At 41.8% G+C, this 20,933-nt stretch overlaps 1 protein-coding gene across 1 annotated transcript; it reads right to left on the reverse strand.

Moving 5' to 3' along the window:
* Positions 1–6,549: 6,549 nt before the first annotated feature.
* mmp14b (matrix metallopeptidase 14b (membrane-inserted)) lies at positions 6,550–20,204 on the reverse strand. The gene is made up of 10 exons (XM_074689209.1): positions 19,600–20,204; positions 11,691–11,839; positions 11,481–11,603; positions 10,953–11,260; positions 10,167–10,328; positions 9,816–9,976; positions 9,599–9,737; positions 9,365–9,515; positions 8,149–8,264; positions 6,550–8,049 (listed from the first exon to the last, which is right to left on the reverse strand). The coding sequence occupies exons 1-10, from the start codon at positions 19,696–19,698 to the stop codon at positions 7,541–7,543; spliced, it is 1,917 nt and encodes a 638-aa protein (XP_074545310.1). The 5' UTR covers positions 19,699–20,204; the 3' UTR covers positions 6,550–7,540.
* Between the last annotated feature and the right edge of the window lie 729 nt (positions 20,205–20,933).

Below are 20,933 nucleotides of genomic sequence, written 5' to 3' on the forward strand. Positions count from 1 at the left end.
GCAGGCAATGAAGCCTGTACCTGGTGGTATGGTCAGGTACCTTTGCAGGTCAACTAGCTTGCAGAAAATGCTGATGTAAGCAGTTTGGTGCTAGGGTTAGGAAGTTGAGCTGCATTCATCATCCATTTCCACTGTACACTGTTCACTATGAGGCTATCATCAGTATGGGATGTGGCCAAAGGAAGTGACCTTTCTCTGACATTTCCAGACTCTCTGTGTCTGTTCAACCTGGTTATGACTTTATGTGGCAATCTAAGCTCAGTGAAAACTTTCCTCTTAGATTATCTCATCTGAAGCCTCACAATGGCCACTGGTAAATGGTCATGTCATTTTAAGGGTGTCTAAGTGTGAACAGCTTGATGAAGAGTACTAGTGGTGCGTTCCATTTGTACTCAAAAGTCAGAATTTCTGAGTCTTGAGTAGGAACGGCCAACTGCAAAGCCCACCGAGGCTGGAATTTCCGACTTGGAAGTCAGAGCACCCCCAGTAACCCCAAATTCCTAATAGGCAATTCCGACCTCAGGGATAAACAGCAAATAAGCTCCTTTTACATTCTTTTAATTTTAGAATTTTAGTGTTTTTAGTTTTTTTTTTGCAATAATACAGCCATATACATAGTATTGTTTAATGCTTATATACAGAAATACTAATGGCAAGTTTTTCCGACATGACAACTGGAACTCCGAACTCAAAGATGATGTCATTCTCAGCCCCGACTTCCCAGTTCTGAGTACAAATGGAACGCAGCGTATAGAAAAGGCAAATTGTCATTGAACCAGAAGACTCAGTGGTCATTTATGGACCTTCAACATTGAACTGGTGGAATTCAAAAATATAGTAAAAATCAAATTAGACTGGATTTCAGAGATTATAACATATGCGTTCTGAAATTTCATCTGTAACCTTTACTTTCTGTGATGTAGTTTCCTCCCCCTTTTCAGTTTTCAAGTTTTTTTCAGTCTTGTATTCACTTTTGTCTCCCCCCCAACAATCGAAGGGGAGTTTCCTGTGATTTTGCAAAGGAGACAAAGTGACAAGCTGGCACCTTCAGGCACTGTTAGAGCGAGTACATGTTTTTCCCTGTAGCATGTGTGGGACGACTTAGCTTGACTCTGTTTCTGTACAGTTTCCTCATAGCAGTAAAAACTGACCAAAGAAAACTGACCACGCTAAACAGAGCCTAAAGATTCAACATTCAGAGCCGCCTGCTGCCAGTTTCACCCAGGAGAAGAAGCACTCCCTTCAGGGACAGTCCTGAATGTGCCTGGCTCTGTGGAATGCCTGCTCTGGGAAAAAAGAAAAAAAATCTATTCAGCAAATCTAAAGTGAAACAGCTGGGCAGCTTTATGCCAACAGATGAAGAGATGAGTCAAACAATGTTTCGACAGTTGTGGGTCTTTTACAGAACCACTCGTGACAGCTGGAGGGACCACAACAGACCACCTGTGTCTGGTGCAGAGCTCAGGTCAACGTTCGGGCCTCTATGACCAACCAGTCAGCTGAGCAGAGGCACTTTTCTTGTTGATGAGTGAGCAGTAAAAATATGTTTTCGCTCTGTAAGCAGTCCCCCCCTCTTTTGCGTCTCCTTCCTCCCAGCCCTCCCCTCCTGAGTGTAACCACATAGGTCTTTGTGTCCAGCTCTGTTAGGAACTCAGCATAGAGGCCCACTAAGCTCCACTTTCAAAGGCAACCTCTGATGTGGCCTTTCTGATCTCGGCATGTCTCACTGACTTTGCTCTTACTCTCTGACTTGGAGTTTTTCTTTCCCAGTCAGTCTCAGGTTTCCTCATGGTTTCGCTCTCCTTCTCATGCAAACTCACTCCTATAGATTTCTGCTCTCCTTGACTAAAAGGCATCTTGCCAAAGCCATGGAAACATATGCGAGGTTTGGAGAGACGATGGGAGGCAGTGATGTCTTCACAGTGCATCTTACCACTCCTTGAAGTTCAAACTGCTCCTGATAACTACCCCTCCACTCCTCTTCCAGTATGCCCTCCTTTCTTCCCCTCCTCAGTCTTGTGATGACATGTATGTGCTCATTGAAACCAGATGTGCCTTGTTGTGATGGGGGAGTTGACAAAAGAAGATCAAACCCAAGCGTGAGGCTGTATGATACTTCATTAATAGACTGCAGAAGATGTGGGGAGGGGGAGGAAGAAGAGTTTAGGTCTCTCTTTAGGTCTGTCTTTGATTCTTTATGCAATATAATGAGTCCAGACAGCAATGTATATTTATACGTTAGATCAAATGTGTCTGTTATCCTGGCCAGACCCTGAGCAAACCAAGAATCAGGGGGGTTTCCTTGCGGATATGGCTGGGTCACAAGAAGGGTAGCTGGGTTTTGAGGGTCTGAATCAGCATCTCCTCTGATGAAGTTTTTCTGCTGGGCCTGGGAAACCACAGCATATGAGACAGGACTTTGAAAAAAGAAAAAGCAGCTTTAACAGACCTTACATGTCCATTGTTAGACTTCCTTGCACCTGTATTTTTGTCTCCCACACTGTGCCTCCCTCTTTTTAAGGAGACCTTCCCCACTAAACCACACCCAATTTAAAGTACAAGAACTGTTAGTGTAGCAAAAGCAGGCTCTTATCTTCAGACTCATATCTTTTCATAGATTCAACACTGTCAGGCAGAGCGGTGTGGCTTTAAAAAACAAAAAACACAAACCTTACAGGAATACTCGATGGAAGAGAGAAAACTGGAACCGAGACATCAGGGCAAACAAAAAGATATGTTTGTCTAATGAGGAAAGAAGTTTTCCATGCATAGCTTCTCGTGGAGCTTAATGGAATAATGAGATGCAGACAGGACGGAAAAAAGTATTAGATATTGATCCCCCTCTTGCTCTGGCAGCATGCACACACCACAAAAAAGTGTGTGTGTGTTTGCAGCCACCGAAGAACTATTTCTGCACCCTGTAAAAGTGCTTTAGATATTTTCATCTGTTTGACTTTGAAAACAATACACTGACAGGAAAGCAGACCCACTTTTTTCCTTTCACAGCATTGTGGTTTTGCCATAAACAGGAAAAGATAAGATGTAGGTAATAACATTAACAATGGCTGCATTCCATTTATCTCACCCAGTTAAAAGACTGACCTGGGCTCCTGCATGTGTGTTCATAAATGAGCAACTAAGATGTTCTGATACACTGGGCCTCTTTCACTAACTGTTCTTAAGTTTGTTCAGAACCCAGCTTTTTTTTTTTTTTAATTATTATTATTTTATTTTTATTTTTTTTACAACTTTTTTACCCTTTATTTAGGGAAGACAGGATAGCGAAAAGAGCAGGAAATGGGGTGATAGTGGAGAATGCAGCAAAGGGACTGCATGTGGAACGAACACTCAATAGCACTTGAAAACACACAAGTAAAAACATGCCAGTGCAATACTGTTCAGTTCTGTATTTTTATTGATTCAGCATCTTTGTATTCTTAAAAACATTTGGGAAAACTTAATTCTAAGCTGTGTTGTATTACCCTGCCTCTTGCCCAGTAACAGTTTGTAAAGAGATAATGGCTGGATGATTTGAAGAGTCAGTAGCAACAGCAGAATAACCTGTTTGGTTTTGACAGAGAAGATTTGGCAATTTTTTTTATAGGTGCAACCCACACTCAGCTCATGCTTTCCAACTGTAAAAGACACTTATTGTTCCAAGTTTATTATGTGTTTGTGTCCGAATACTACGGATGCAAGTTTGCTGGCAGAAAGTTTTCCCTGTTCAGCGTCTTTGTTTCAGTGATTAGCATGCAGAAAGGACAGAAATGTTTTCCATTTTACTGCCGATGATAAAGAGTTTGAGTCAGTTCAGTTAAGCCTGACATAGATACTTTCCCACATTGCTGTCAGACCCACATTGCTGTCAGACCCACATCTGTCAGCGTGGAGTAAGATGGAAGTCAGAGGATCACTCAATAGGTGAACAAATAGGTTAATTTGTGTTTGAGCTGTTTGTGTCTGCACAAAATTTCATGGCAACCATTTTGAAAACCCCTCGTGTTTGTCAAAGGTGGTCAAAAGACAGACGCTCACACCCCACAGCCATGTAACTGCTGTGGCTTCAAAGCCCAGCTTGGAAAGCCAATGTGGTCTGTGACATCATCAGGGTTATCTCAGACGGGGTCAACCAGTCCTCCTCATTTGATCTGAGGATCTTTTGGGTCAAGAGCAAACACACGGCAAACACATCACCTCCGCTCTTTGTTGAAGAAGGAGTAAACTTCATCAGGCTCTTCACTTCCTTCCTCTATGGATGTGTTTATCAGGTTAAAGAAAATGAAAAATCCTCCAGACATGTTGGTTTTTCTAGTTCCTTCCATAGCGGAGCTTTAACTAATGCAAATGAAAACCATGTGTAACCTATATAGCCTCTAACCATTTCCTTTCTCTTAAGATTCCCCTCTCCATCGTCCCACATCCTTGTTACCAGGCAGGCTGTAACCGTTCTCTGCTAATCACTCACTCGCTTTTAATGAGAAAGTTACTCAGCTGAAACTCTGAGGTTGGTGCAGCAATTACGGTATGATGCTCTGGTTGTGGCTATTATGAGACACAATAGCCAAGAGCAGGACTTCCCCTACTGGGAAGTTTCCATTCATCAGCCTGCAGGCTTGATACATGCCAACAGGCACAGGAAATGTCCAGTGAGAAGTAAGACAGAAACATAAAAGGCGCTTGATAATGACTCTGGTTGAGCAGAGTTCGATGTAGATAGAGAGATGACAGATTGAGATTGTGAAGCGCTTGGCACGGAGGAGTAAAGGACTGTGGATCAGCTTCTGCCAAAAGTGGACAGAAGTGGAAATTACTTTTTCATGAATCTGGGTTAAATGTGACAGCCAGAGGAGTTGAGGTAGTTGAAGGAGGCCAGAGCATTGTGGTGTGCTCTTTTGTTGGGCTTTGTGAAGAAAAAAAAAGTGAGTCACTCCGCAGACAGAGAAGAAAAGCTCTCTGGTTACACTGAGATGAGAAAAAAAAGAGTACTGTGGGGAAGAATTATGCTGAGGCGATCCTTTTCTTCACTGCAGAATCAGCTGGGAAAGACAGAAAACAGGGGAGTAGTGGCCTGCAGCTACATGTCTGACTTGTGAGCAAGGTCATGGAGACTGTTTGTGCAAAGGTAAACACCATAAACAAATAAAAAAAAAGCATCCAGCCAAGGAAAGAGGAGGAAATCAGGAACATACAGTTTTCTTTTACACATCCTTTATTGTGACACGCGTGCAGTCAGAAAGGCTCTGATCCACACAGATCCCTTCCCCCTCTCTCGCTTGCCTTGTCCCCTCATGTGCTTGGCCTACATGATACAGTTGGAATTCCAGATGTTGCTCATGGAATTCTGCTCCATCTCTGGCCTCCAAATGTGACTTAACCCTCCTCTCTCCTCCTCCATCTCCTCCCCCCAAATAAGCCTCGTGACTTCTCTTCTCTTTAGCCCCAGCTCTTCAAAACACCGCAGCTAAGTGGAGACAAATGGGCGCCCTAAATCTTTCTCGGCACAATAGGAAAATACCTCATCATTTTAATTGCATAAAGTCCTGTTGCTGTAATCATAACATATCATGGAGTTGTTGACCCCCACCCACTCTCTTTCTCTCTTGCAGTCACTCATCTTTTACAGCGACTCTCCTGGCTGTGCAGCAGTTGTTCATTAGTGGGATCATTAAGGAGCGAGGAGACGCCTTAGTTTGCTGTTTGAGCTTTTATTGGCTCCTGGCGGATGGGAGTGCACTCTTACACATTGCATAATGCACAAATAAACACATTTATAGAGGTGCAAAACATGCACAGGCACGTTTTACTTTAGCTGTACTTGTGAGTACCAGCATTGATTACATTCACCTTTAAAACTCAATCTCTGCTGTTTATCAAACACAAATCAAAACATGAAGCTTCAAAACAGGCTCTGATTGCATGATTTGTCAAGTCTCCCATTCTTGTGCACAGACTTTAGTCCTCTTAAGTATGAAAAGACAATATACACTGTCTTTCTCATGACTGTATAGCTGAGATATGTTTTCCTGCTGTGCGAGCTGCAACAGCTTCACACTCTCGTCCTCATCACTGGTTCTACTTAGGCTTTGGATGTGCTCTTTTTTTTCCGACCCAATTTCTTGCCTGCCAGTTTCCAGAGCCCCAGTAACGCAGAGTGGTGCAGTCGGGGAGCAAGAAACCTGGAGGTCCAGGAGGACTGGGGAAGACCAGACAGCAGAGCGGAGCGGTGTCAGTGATATGAGAGGAAGAGGGAGAGAGTCCAGGTAAGAGTTGGATAATATTAGAAACTTTTAGGCCTAAGTTCAAACATTACTGCAAAAAAGAGAGTGGGAAACTGGAGTTAAGCTTCAAAGAAGAGATGAGCTAATAGAAAGATGGAGAGGAGTGAGTGATAGACTTATTGAAAATCAAAGCACAGGGAGCTTTTTAAAATTACTTTATTTTGTAAGAAAAGCTTTAAAATATAGGTGAGTATGAAAACACACAAACAGTCCCATGAGAAAACCTATAATATAGTCAAAATCATTGTAACTAGAATCATTATTATTGTTGTTTAACTTCTCTAAACCCCTTGCTTGTAATGTAGCACCATGATCAGAAAACTGTAAACAAGTACAATGACAAAAAAAGAGTCATTTTCAGATCTTCAATTTATTTCATTTCCAGATGGATTCAAGGTAAAAAAAAAAAAAACAATCAAGTTTCAGTAATACATAACCCCAGTCCCCGTTCACTGTCCCCACATATATAAAATTAAGGCCACTTTCAAAACTGTATGTCACTGTCCAGCAGGACTTTTTAATGACAATGTACAAAAACACATTCTTTGCACAGAGAACAACAAAAATAATAGTAATAGTCATAATAATAATGAGAACATCACTTCTTATAAACATCAGCTCTGAAGACATTGATATAAAAAAGGAAAAGACACAGTTGCATCATTGCATTTCTCTGAATCTGTGATCTCATGTGTCATGAGGACCTGAGCTCATGTTTTTTTCCCTTATTTGGTCCATATTGGTTCTGACATATGACTAAACGGGAAGATTAACAAACACAGTGGCAATGCCTCTGTGGTTTTCAAAAGGTTTGTGTTTATGTCAGTAAGTCTTAATCAACCAAGGGGAAGAACAGGCGGTCAAATACTCTCGGCTTACTTAAAGAACATGCAAGAATGGGCGTCATGAAGAGGCAGGTTCAAAGCAGAAATTCACAAAGACACAAACACTGACCACTGAAAACAATCTAAAAACAGGACATTTAAAAAGGCTAAAACAAACAGCAATGAGCTGGCGTCAAAAACCACAGGGAGAGAGGCAGAGATGCAAGACAGAGAGAAAAAGAGAAATACTGAAAAGAGAGTGGATGAGAGATAGAGCAAAAGAAATCTGGCAGTGGTACAAATTTCTAAAACGCAAGTGTGCTTTTCCTTCTGCTCTTCCCCCAGTTTACCCCTCTCTCTCTCTGTTTGACATGTCTCTCTTTTTTTTCTCTATCTCTCAACATATTTTACTCCCCCCCCCCTCCTCCCTTACTTCTTCTAAACCTTGTCCAGTAGAGATCGTTGGCAGTACAGAAGTCGGCGTGGGGTGCCGTACCGACGGAAAAACACCAAAGCTGCCAGCGTCGCGATCACACACACTAAGAGGAAGAGCGGCAGAATCACCGCAGCTGCTCCACTGCCACCCCCTACACCTTCCTCCTCATCCACTTCAATAATAATCACCTCTGTGTCCTCCTCCTTCTCTTTCTCCCTTTCTTTCTCCCTCTCTCTATCTGTAGTTCTGTCCTTGTCCTCACGCTCCCTTTCCCTCTCCCTCTCTCTCTCCCTCTCCCTCTCTCTTTCCCTCTCTCTTTCTCTTTCCCTCTCCTTCTCCCTCTCCTTGTCCTTGTCATGACCGCCTCCACCTCTTCCTCCATCTGTCTTTGGGTCTTCATTGGGGCAGCCCATCCAGTCACGAAGGGCAGATTTGGGGTATCCTGGCTCCACACGCATCATCTGGTTGTTGAACTTCCAGTACTTGTTGGCTTTGTAGAAGTAGGTGTAAGCTGGAAGAGTTTGAGGCGGAAAGAACAAAATGAGAACCAAACTTTACGGAGAGGAAGTGCGACAGATGTGAGAAAATACTCCAAACACACCACCCTTACCTTGGTCTTTGCTCATGAAGGCTGATTTGATGTTGTCTGGCACGCCCTGCCATGTACTGATCGGTTTTGGATAGCCAGCGTCTACAGATTTAGATTCCTCATTGAAACGGTAATACCTGAACAAAACAACAAGACGGAGGTTAAAAGAGGAGCAGCTCTGATCTTTCTTTTTTTAAATTTTACTACACCTGGTCACAATCAAAAGGTTAACTTGAGCATACATTAAAACACTTCTACTATCTGTTCACAAAAAATAAAATTGTGACCTGGTTCAGCCGTCAAAGATTTTTCTTGATAACCCATGTGTGCTGTGCGGGTCAAATCGACCCATTTTATATTTTTACTCAAGGAAAATGGGACAAGAAATCATGTGAACATAATACTAGGATTTTAAAGACTTTCCATGCTTGTCTTAGACTTAAACAGCTTGAGAGAAACTCTTTTGGCCTCCAGGTGAATCAAACCTAAGACTTGTTCTTGTAGAGGTAGAGTAGAGGTAGAGTATGATGGCTTCAGACTTTTGACACAGGGCTACAAAACACTCGATATACATAATATAAGACCTGAATTGGAGGCTTTACCTGGAAATGCCTGGCTGATGTGTGAATTTACCTCAGCTGAAGGACTTCAGATTTGGTTTGGGACTTTTTCTCGTCAAATTTAGACTTCAGCTGAAGTTTTTTTCAGATAAAATGAGACATGACTTTCTTTTGACCCCTAAAACTATAATCTAGTGTTTGTGTTTTTGAACCATGAGACGAACCACAAAGTTAATGTCGTTTCTGCAGAAAAATGACTGATGACTGCGTTACCTCTCCAAACAGCCAGGCGAGGTCTAAAATGACTAAGATAAGGAATAAACACGTCTGGTCTTTGGGTATGTGTAATCTCAGTTATACTTCAAATATACAAGCATACACTTGTCATACCTTTGGTTCACTATAATCACTGAGTGCTACATTACACCCAGTGTTTTTTTAAACGGTGAATATGCTGTAAACACAAACATGGTCCGGCTATGGAGGCTTTGTGACTCAAGGTTTGTGAAACAAGAGGGAGGATTTGTACATCAGGATAAATAATTGACTTCAAGACTGCATCTTAAAAGATTAACTTTTGAAATGCAAGTTTTATCTGAAGGGATTTTCTTTCAACTCAGGAAATTAAATTTGGCAATTTAGACACACACACAAACACACACACGATGATGACTAACTTGTTTCCTCTGAAGAAAAATGTCTGTCCAGTGGGGGTGTAGAAGAGAGCTGCATCTATTCGATCTTTGGGAAGACCAGAGCCCATTTCTGTTATACTTCTAGGATAACCAGACTCCAGGAGAGATTCACTGAACAACCAGTACCTGTCACCTGGAGAGAGGAACAGATATGATGAGAGGAGTGGGTTTAGAGAGGAACACATTTTTTTAAACATCCTGGAAACTCAGACCCACCTTTAAAGAAGGCAAATTTCCCATCTTCCCTTTCAAAAGCTGATGTGATGTGGGTGGGCAAACCCCTCCAGAAGTGACCAATGGGCATCGGGTATCCATCCAGAACATGGTTGTTGCGTACCCTCCAGAACCATTTATCCTGAAAGAGGAAAGATATTTAAAGAGACACTCCAACAAACGGACCAATCAGAAGCCCAACAAGTGAGTGCAGACCTACTTTGAACACAAACATTTCTCCTCTGAGGATGGCGATGGTGTCAAAGTGTCCATCACAGATGTTGGGGCCAAAGCGAGGCTTGTCTGGTGCGTATGTGGGCTGGGGGTCGTGGTTTGGGCTACGTGGTGTTACAGGAGGAGGCTGAGGACCTGATCCAGATCCTGAGTGAACAAGGACAAAAGAAAATGAGCTTATGCTGACTGAAGCCCCATCAAGAGAGTAGACTGTAACGTCTTTACTTTTGGACAAACTGAACGTTCATGTGTGATACAACATTAAAAGCTTGTATGCTTTAAGTAGCTGATGTTAAAGGAATGAGGTCAGGGCTCTTGAGGACAGTCAATAACCCACCATAAAGCTGCTGTATGCCTCTGCGATCGTCATCGGGGAGTATGAAGTTCTCTGTGTCCATCCACTGGTAGAAAGGGGCCATGATAGCTGAAGGGTCATTAGAGTGCTCCAAACCCAGAGCGTGGCCCAGTTCATGCACCGCAACCAGGAAGATATCATTACCTGAAACAGAGTCACCAGAGTTTCTCTCAAACTCGTGACAGCATTGGAAGAATTTGAACTTCATCTGATGACAAAAAGAGAACTAAAGGAAGAGGAATGGCTGCTGTGGTTTCAATGTTTTTGTGTGACTCAATCATAAATACACAAATACTTGCGCAAATGCACATCAAGAAGTCAAAAATAGTTCAGGTTTTGGGAAACTGTGTCTGACTAAAACAGCTGACATTTAACAATAAACACTTCTCCATGACTGCAGGATTGACATGTCCTGGAGCAGTACAGGACATGTTGCTGCCTGCGCTGTGATCACAGCTGCACCATCAAAAGTCCTAATAATGTACTTTTTAGTTTCCTGTAGTATGACATTACTATTTTTTCAAGAAACTATATCTTCTACTATCTTAAAATAAGACATTGTCAGGGCTCGTCAGGTAAATGTGACTTATACATTGTCTAATAGGACAATTCTAAAAATGAGACACAAACTTGCTTAGATTTCATTTTTCACAGTCTGATTTCCACCGTACAAAGTTGCTCCAGAATCTGTGTCATCAGATTTAAGGGAACCACCAGATGAAGAGGGAAGAAAGAAATCCCCCATTTGTCAAACTGTCAAATCCTCACCCAACAAATCCCGGTTTCCAATAGTCCACGGCTCAGCAGCATCAAAGTGGGTGTCTCCTCCAATTCCATTACCAGGAAAATAGGCATGTGCCAGAAAGCCTCCCTCGCCATCAAAAGGACTGCTGTCACCATGGAAACCCTCAGCAAAGAAGATCATGATGTCGGCAAATTCCTCCACTTTGTCTCTGATGTAACTGTAGGGGATTTCTCTGAAACGCAGCGGGGTGACGCCCTCCCACACCTTAAAGGCCTTCCTGATGGCCTCGTGGGTCTCGTACTCGCCAACCTTTGGGGTGTAGTTCTGTATCCTGAAGAGATGATAATGACGTGTTGAGAGAGGGAGAGGAACGGGGAGAAGTGAAGTTATTTCACCTTTTAGGAAAGAACAGTTTCAGCTATAAAAGCTTTCTTTTCCTTCCAAAGTAACGACCGAAACACCTTTAGTGATGAAACATGAAATGTTAGGCATTTATAAAGTAAAACAGGCCTCAGCAGTGCTGTAATTCACTTGGATCTTCATAAACTTACGAGAACGTGATTTCATTCTTTTGCCACTTCAGACCCTGGATGGCGTAGCGCTTCCTTCTCAGGTTGGTCTTGAGCTCAGCACCGAACTTATCTGGAACACCACAGCGTGGTCGCTGCATGGCCCTACCGAAGACAAGACATGATGCTCCCAAACATAGTAAGGAATATTTTTATTTGCATATGACCCTGTTTGAAGCCTGTGGTGCTTACTCTATGGTGTTGGGGTCAAAGGTCCCGGTCACGGTGAGGCCATAGAACCTCTGCATGGCGGCGATGGCTGAGGAGATGGAGTTTGGAGAGCGGAGGGCGTGGGTCCTTAAGTCCCCCGGTGGCAGGTAACCATACTGCTGCAGCCATGACTTTAAAGCAAAACAGAGGGGGAAAAAACAGTAAGATAGTCAGCAGACATGTGCCAACATGAAACCAAGGAAAGTCCAGTCTGACTCTGCAGGGTTTATGAAGGTTGAATTAGAAACAGAAACAAAAATCAAAATATGATTGAATCTCACATGTTTATTTTGTAGTTTTACAAAGCTGAATCAAGATGAGGAATTTGCTTTTATATGGTGGTGATCATGGGGTACAGAGATAACACGTGCAGGATGTTTTGATTTGACCACAGCAGAAAAACACATTCCTCACTAACAGAAAAAATAAGCTCCTGAACATCTCTCGTGTTTTCGTATCTGGATGTTTAGACCATCATTACTCAAAGCACCTGGCTTATCTCCATTTCATGACCAAACACAAAAACTATCCAACCATCAACTTTTGGCTCTTGTGTGGAGAACATAGTTGACTTTAAGGTCAGTATAAAGAAAAACAGAGTCTGAAAAAAAGCTTTAACAAAGACAGCTCAGGTTACAGCTAGAGACAGAATGAGGAAACACCTTCCAGAGGGTTGAAGATTAACTTTAGTTTCGATGGTCTGTTTCTACTTGTTTGTGTTTCACTGCAGATTACAAGTTTTACTTGAACTCATACGTTTTCTTGAGCTTGAAGAAAGTTTTCATTTAAAGTAAACAGAACAATGGTCACTGAGCTTTTAAAGCCTCCAAATCTCTCAGACCTGACTTAGTTTGACCTTACTTTCCCCCTGGAAACCCATTTTTCTGCGGTGCTGGTTTGACATCTGGACCTGTGCCAGCGGCTTTGCTCTACACCTCTCCCACACAGTTTCTCCTGAACTCTTTCCCTCTCAAATTGGAGTCGGAGAAAAAACACTGAGACTATTGTAAACGCAGTAAAATTGAGACCACGTCAGTATTCTGCTGCTTAGTTGTTTTGTGAGCTTGTTCTGAACTTTCAGAATGTGTTTGGATTCAGAAGAGCGCTGACCTGAAACGGTTACTCACCCAAAAAGGGGCTTGTTTTTGGTCTGTTGTTCATACTAGAGCTGATCTGTTTTAGACTGTCCTCTTAAAAAAACAGAGGTACTGCTGTTGTTTTGCAGGGAAAGAGACTGAGAGAGAGAAAAGAGAAAGATAGGGAGTGTCCCAGGGTGAAACTCAGGCCTTGGGCAACCTCAGTCGATGTCTCCAGTCGAGCAGCAGCGTCAGTCAGTAATTTAACCGGGAATTTCTTCCCTGTTGCATCCAAACCTCAAAGTTAAACTCTTCCCCCCAAGTCCATGTCTCTGTCTTTGCCTTGTCACTCCACCTCTTTTCCTCCCTTCTCCTTCATCCCTGTCTTATGGAAAATCCAGAGACTGAGGGCAAATACTTATGAACAACCACACCCAGATTCACTCAATTATTACTGCATATCTGAAGCTTAAACCAGCTTAATACTGAGTTTAAGCATTTTCCACTGATGCACACAAAGGAAATGGGTGCCAGTAGTGCTGACATGGGTTATCTGATGGGTCTCAGGGTTTGTATTTACGCATATACTTGTGTGAGCAGATGGCATTCTGGAGGCACTTGAAGGTCCAATGTCTCCCTGGGTCTCTGTCCTAAAGAGACATGGAGGTCTCTGTGTTTAGACTTCACTCCTGAATGAGCCCTTTCTGGTTCTGACTCACCCATGGAGCTCCAGAGGACATAAAGGCTCACTGTTTGCTACTGTTACAGCACATCCACATGAGCGGGAAAACCAAACTTTAGCTCAGGATTGGACTCATTTCAGTGTGGACGTTAGAAAAGAGGGTGTTCATGGCTGGACTTTGCTTAAATCCTTAGTCTTGTATTTTACACCTTCTCCCTGTTTTCTTTTCTATGAAACCCTAACTCAGCTCAGAGCTCGGTCAAAAGACTGCTGTTGAGTGACACTGAACAGTTGTTCTTCACTCCCACACCTCTTTCATGGGTCTTTACATGGTCTTTAAGAAGTCTTATTCACTGTTGCACTCAGATATTTCTGACCACACTTTGGGCTGAGCAGCTACAGCAGTAGCAGGAAGTGGAAACGGTCACTATTTACTGTGGTATAGGAGATGACAGCCTAAACTTTTACAGTCTTGTGATGCAGCTGAAGCTGAGGTCCACCTCCCTTTTTGGGCCAACCATGCTAACAATTTGAAATGCTTGAACACAACTTTTTGTATCCTTAAAAAATGTATTCATTTTTTTAATCTCACCCTCAATAGATTATTCCATGCAACCATTTTTAAATATTACCCATTCCTTTCTATGCTCTCCACTTCATTATATCTTTAACCTAACCACTAGCAACGCTACAATGGGTATTTTGATTGCATATTTTACTCAAAGCAAACTATTTTAAAACAACTTAAGCTAAAGTTTCTATTAATCCATAAATTAAAGACAAGATTTTGATCAACTTCTGAAAGCTAACAGCTTTAGCATTTTATCAACGACTTTAGGCTGAACAGTTCATCTGTAACAGTGAGCCATCTGCTCTAGCCATCAGCCACTATTTTAAAGGGGCTGTGAGGACTATCTGTTTTTCCAGTGTAAAAACTCTGTTTCCCATGTTTACTTGCACTCACTGATATAAAGACGGGACTCTTACTAAGGTGTGTGTTTGTTCTGAAGCAAATGAATGGAGAGCAGATCTTATTTTTTAACATTATTTTTCTTTGTTTTACCAGATGCACAGTGATTTGTTGTTACATAAAGCTGTTGTTGAAACATGACAACAAGCACACTTTGTAAACTTGTTTTGTAGTGTAGTTTAGCTATATTTAATGATACAGCAGGGTGCTCTGAGACACGTCTGTAAGATTGTGAATCCTGGTTATATCCAACCAGAGCTCATCTAACAACTCCAATCTCACCAAGCAGAGCTAACGTAACCTCACTCTACATTTTATTGATAGACTCTCAAGTTTGAACAGACCACTGCAGAATAACTGCTGCATGTGGGTTGGAATGTACATTATCACAAACAGCTTAACACGTTTTAGCCCGTGCTCTTTTACAATCAATCGATTTTGACATTTAAGGATCACTTCAAGGCGACACTTAAAATCAGATTTTAGTTTAGTTAATTGTTGTTTTCTAGTTTTCCTGCAATTTCAAAACTTTGCTCATTTGTCAGACTTTTTAATATTTGTTTTATTTAAGTCATAACTTCCCATCTCTTTTATTCTTAATCAGTTAATAAGCTGCTTCACAATCTTACCACATGATGCTTAAAAGCTCTTTATGTAAAGAACAGAGCCCCACGCCAACCACAGCTTTAGTGAACTAAGCACTGCTGCTTTTAATTGCTTGATTTCTAACTGAAGGTACTATTTTTAGGAAGCCATTTCCAGGATTCTGAGGTAAAGGGCGCAGCTGGCGCCCATTCCATGATGTGACTTTTATTGTTTTATGGAAGATATACAGGAATCAAACAACGGTTGCTATGCATGTGAGAAGAGAGAGCGCTCTTTTTACATAGGATGAGAGAGGGAGTGAGAGAGGGATTGGATTTCAGAGAAGAGGAGTCAGTTGTTCCGTTTTGTGTGGGCCAATGGAAAGAAACTCTGGTCAACAGCGATGGGAGTCCAACTGAAGCATGCTGGGTATACAGCACGAATGCACACACACACACACACACACACACACACACACACACACACACACACACACACACACACCACACACACACACACACACACATACACACACACACACACACACACACACACACACACACACACACACACACACACACACACACACACACACACACACATCTTCTCATTATACTTCCCCTCACTGTGCTAAAAGAGCTGCAGTTTCATGTCAGATGTCATAAACCTATGAAATTATTGCTCCCACATTGGCTGCTTCAGCTTGTTATTTGCTTGTTAGCACGTGATTGAGTGTGTATGTGTATGTGTGTGTGTGAGAGAGAGAAAGAGAGAAAAAGAGAGACAGAGACATGGTGTGTTGATATAATTAACTCTAAACACTGAAAAGAAGAGATTTAACTCTTTCGTGCTGAATGAACTGCAGCCCAAAGCTGTTCCCCAGGAACGGCATTTATGAGCCTGTAGACCCTTCTGGCCAGAACATATGGAGGAAAGTCTTTAAATCGGTGCGTGTGTGTATGTGTGTGTGTGTGTGTGTGTGTGTGTGTATGTGTGTGTGTGTGTGTGTGTGTGAGTGTGTGTGTGTGTGTGTAATTCCACCAGCTGCTGTCTATTAAAACAAAGACCTCTCCAGTCGACACCAATAAGGCTTGGTGACAAAAGAGTGGAAAAACACACACTCCCTCGTGTCATTGGAGCAAGAATTCAGTCCCAAGTTAACCTCAGAGACATGATTTTGAAAATTAACTTACAAGTTTGCTCACTGACTGCTTCTTTTTGTGGACAGGAAATGAGGTAATGTTTTTTTGTATAACCTTATTTCCTGTGACACCTCCTATCTTTCCTCTCAGGGGCTGCCTCCAGGCCACCCACTGGTGATATACGGGATGTGGCTTTGTCTATAGTACGCTCCCTCCCTTTCCTTTTGTTCCTCCTCAGACTTGTAAAAAGCTCTATCAGACATGTCTAATGCTAGCAATTTCAATTATCTTTAGAATCAAGTAAAGAAAGGCATGTATTCATATGGGATGTGTGCATGACAGATATGATGCACTTCCTGTCCCATTCAGCAAAATAATTGCTTCATTTTCCAGGAGACTTTTTCCCAGATTGCATCACTGCCATCACGACAATGGCTTCCTTTCTAGTCATCAACAGCCTCTTCACTGTCCTCCTTCTCTCTGCTTTAATCATCTCATTTTATATCCGCCCGTCTTCCTTTGTAGTCAGTGACTTCAGCTTGAAACTATTTCTGTATGTCCGCCTGTCCATGTTTGTGTATATGTGTCATGGCAGGTGGTTGCTGACACAACAAGGTGTTCTTAGTCTCAAAACTCCAGTGCCCCCTTCCTGTCTCTGCCCAAGACCACAGGATATGACTTCTGCATCCTTCCATCCCCTGACTGTTTATCTCACCAATGCAGAACTGACTTGACAAATGGCTAAACTGACCACTCACTTCATCAGACTTTGGTTAATTAAAACATCCCACTCAGCAGAGGAGCTGTGTACTGATACTGGTCCGCTGTGGGTTTGTGGAGGCAAAGTATAAAAATCGCAAACATCCGCCTAATGTGGTTTTGAAACCTTTCAAAGAAAGAGATGAATCACGACAAAAATATAAACTCATCGGCCAACAAACTTTCCAGTGCCCACGAGGCCGAGTTTGTCCTGCACTTTGGTGCAAATATCCCACTCAACTTGACAGTCATTGTTTTTTAAAGCCACCAGTGCTTTTTACTTTAGGTGGGGAAAGTGCCCCTAGATAAATCAAGTTACGCCTCTGTTGTTGATGGGCAAAAGGTCTTTTAAATGACTCGTGTTTACAAAGTAACAGTGATGCTCATTTCTTTTAATCTCCACCTTCAGAAAACAGTTAATAACTTTGACTGTCTTTAAACCAGAAAAACTGCTGCAAACACATAAAAACTGACTTATTTCTGACTTTCTTTGCAGCTCTTTGAGCTGACACATGAAAAGACATCAGGCAATGAAAAAACTTAAAACTTAAGCTTTAGGATTTAAATTACAGTTTAACTTCACTAAATACGCATGCATCCATCTTTCCCTTTCTTCCTTTCTTTGATGTGATGTGCTTTTCTGAACTTTTACCTACCAGATAAAACCAAAAAAGTAAGTATTGGTTTGTATCATTCATGGTTCCTTCTGTAGACAAAGCACCGTGTCTTTCCTCTCTGCTGATCTTGTCTGTACATGTGGGGTTTCTGGTGAGAAGTCTTATCCTGCTGTCTCTAAACTGACATATCACTTTCTGTGAAAATGGGAACAAAGGCTTTTTTCTTCAGCAGGCTGTGTCTCACTTTTTCCTCAAACACACCCTGCAGCATTAGTTACATTTAAAAATCTCTATAGAGTTTAACCATTTTGCTGATGTTCTTGCTGGTCGTGTTGAGACTTTCAGTTTCCAGCTCAATACTCTTCACCTGAGCTTTGATGAGAAAAACTATGATCTGTTTCATCACTCGCTCTTCTGATGAAATCTGAGTCAGAAGAAATGAGTTGACTTGTGCCTTTATGTTGAGAGTTGTATGTAGGTCAATGGTGTTAACACTAGCTTCTTTCCCTAGTACAGCTGGAAAAATTATACCAGAGCTGGAGGCAGGGCACAGTGACTCCCCAAATCACTTAGGCCTGCTTCTCTGGTAAATTAACTTGTGATGCTATGGGATGCAGATGTGCAGGAGAATCATAACTGTTTCTCTTTCTGCAACCTGCAACAGTACCAGAAAACCTCCTAAAGCTAATCATGCTGTGTGACGCAGGATGACTGATTCTGCATCTGACCTGAGTAAACAGACCAGCCCAAAGAAAACAGGAAAATCTAAGCAGTCTCTCCAACTAAACAACACTACTTAAACCTGCCACCTCAGCTTAGCTCAGTGGGTTATTGGAAGTCTTTAATGTACTGAAGTAGAGTTCAAGCTGTGGTGGGTGTTTTTCCACAACTGACCATGGCTGAGATGCTGCAGAAGTTTTCAGACTGTAAAAACCCACCTCCCTGCAATCCACTGAGCCCCAACTCAGGACAGATGTCAACAATTACATCTCCCCATCCCTCTGAGTAGAACTGTACCAACAAATATCAATCCTCCACACCCCATGTCTCTGTCCAGACCACAATACAAGCCCATGCATTTCTCCTTATTTGCTTTCGCTCTCCTGCTTTTGCACTCTCAGCATTTCTCAGTGTTTTCATGAGCGCCATCATCGTTATGGGCTGCTTCCTCTAACCCAGGGTCAGGGCCCTTCCCTGATCTCTGAGCCAACTGCAGACAACTGCTGAAATCATTGTCCAGAAGGAAGCCAAGTTTAAACAAAGTTTGATTCTTTTTTTAGTTTGCCAAGTCAGGAAAGTGACTTTTTTTTTTTTTTAGTTGATTAAGTTTGAGTTTAGACCTTTTATTTTATCCTCTGTGTGTTTATTATTCTAAAAAGATTTTTCCTTGTTCTCTTTAAGTAATTTGTGTCGCTTTTTTTAAAAGACTTCCATTTCAGTTTCTAATGATCTATTTTGATTACATTGTTCTGACCCATTCCTCTTTTCACCATTCATCTGTTTATCTTACTCCTTTGATCTACATCTTTGTCTCTCTGGTTTATTGGATTTATTATCTGGATTTTACTACATGATTTGCATGATTTAGGGCTTGTTAAGCTCACTCTCTCTCTCCGGATACTGTGTTGATTTATCTAGCTGTATTCCTTGACACAGGACTTGTGTACCTGGATATATAATTTGATGTAGGTTAATCAGGTCTGCACAATTATCTTGCTTTATTTCCTAACACTTTATTTATCCCTATAACTTACTATGAGCTTGACTCATATGCATGAAAATGTAGAGCCTGACATGACTCCAGAATCAAGTTCTAAATTCTTGTGAATGAGGCCCTTGTCAAATAAGTATGGGACCCGTTTAACTCGATCCATCACTTGATTTGGCACTGATTTTTTGTTTCGCTTTATCTCAGCTCTGGGTTAATCAATGTTCTAAAAATTTGTGTATATTAATCTGGGTGACGTCCTCGTTCCGGACTGGGAACAACTGGGGTTGTTATTGACTGTTGTTTTGCTTCCCCTTCCCCGTTAATCAGTGTATTTGGCTGCATGCCTTACCTCTGGATTGATTTGTCGTTCCGTCGCTCCTTGTGCGCTCAGCTCCCACACCACTGCCAGCAGCAGCAGCCGAACAAGCGTTTTGAGCTCCGGTGCCATCCCTCGACTGTCCAAAAACTATTAAAAACAGACAGATCCTCTAATAACAGCGGACGCAAACTTCTCTTTGTTAATTGTCAAAACATCGTCTATGGTGAAATGTATCCCAAAAAAACAATTTTCCGAGCGCAGCTGACTTCGACTTGTATCTGACGAGGTGTCAACTCCAGGAGATATGCAGCAGTGCGTCTTTGCAACTACTGAAGTTTTGTAGCTTAAGCTATGTGTAAAATCTTTGCATTCTTCTCGCGTATTCTTTTATAAACTTTTACCCAAAACGAACGGACATGGGCAGCAGGAAGCGGGGGCTCGTGAGCTGCAGGCTGTGCGTACTTTGTCCAAACGGAGCGCGCGCTTCGCTCCAGATGTTGCAGCCGTCTTTGTTGTTATAAAGCAGTCTTTTGTCCTCGCTGTCCTCCCTTCTCTATCCTGCGCTCTGCTTATTTTGATCCCCTCTCCTCTTCCTCTCTCTCCCCTCTGCAGACGTGGTTAGATACTCCCCGGAGACCTTCAGCTGGAAAGTGGAGGATTGTAAACCTCCCACTCTTATATCAGCCCGCCCCTCAGACACATGGAGGGCTGGAATCAACTTAGTGACCTTCGCATTAGACTTAGCTCAGTTTTCTCTTAGCTGTCATTAGTATATTTACTGGTCTGCATGCATGAAACTGAACGGATAGAAGGGCACAGACACTTAGCTGAGCGACCCAAGGCTGTCTTTAACGACGCAACATGTGGACATCATAAACAACATGTTTTTATTTATTTATTTATTTATTTATTTATTTATTTATTTTTGTCGACCCCCCAAGTCTTAATGATTTATCGAGAAAAACACATCTTCAGCTCTTGTTGTAGCTTATTTATTGTTTTGACGCTCCAACTAACTGCCTCTTTTATATATATATATATATATATATATATATATATATATATATATATATATATATATATATATATATATATATATATATATATCATAGACTAGAAATGTACCAAAGTTTAAAGAGTACGTTGGTTTCCTTTTTTCAGTATTTATCATATGTCTTTTTTTATATATACATTTAAAAACATTGTGTCAGAGTGATTCTTATTGAGTCGCCCAGTCAACATAGGTGTACAATGTGAACTAACCTAACAGTGCAAAGGCATAGAAATTGCGCCCTCTACTGCACACAATTCACATACATTCAAATGTTGAATGTAAATAAAGTCTGGTTTCATTCATATCTGGT

Source organism: Halichoeres trimaculatus, unplaced genomic scaffold (assembly GCF_033239565.1).
Source record: "Halichoeres trimaculatus isolate MK-OKI-2021-1 unplaced genomic scaffold, fHalTri1.1 fHalTri1_scaffold_15, whole genome shotgun sequence".
In the NCBI taxonomy this organism is placed as follows: domain Eukaryota; kingdom Metazoa; phylum Chordata; class Actinopteri; order Labriformes; family Labridae; genus Halichoeres; species Halichoeres trimaculatus.

Bases quoted from the DNA above. Each gene is read 5' to 3' on its own strand.
- mmp14b (XM_074689209.1), bottom strand. From the start codon at position 19,698: ATGGCACCGGAGCTCAAAACGCTTGTTCGGCTGCTGCTGCTGGCAGTG. The intron at 10,329-10,952 runs GTGAGGATTTGA...ACTCTGTTTCAG, and splicing joins TGGAAACCGGGATTTGTTGG to GTAATGATATCTTCCTGGTT. The intron at 9,516-9,598 runs GTGGGTCTGAGT...TCCTCTCTCCAG, and splicing joins GAAATTTGCCTTCTTTAAAG to GTGACAGGTACTGGTTGTTC.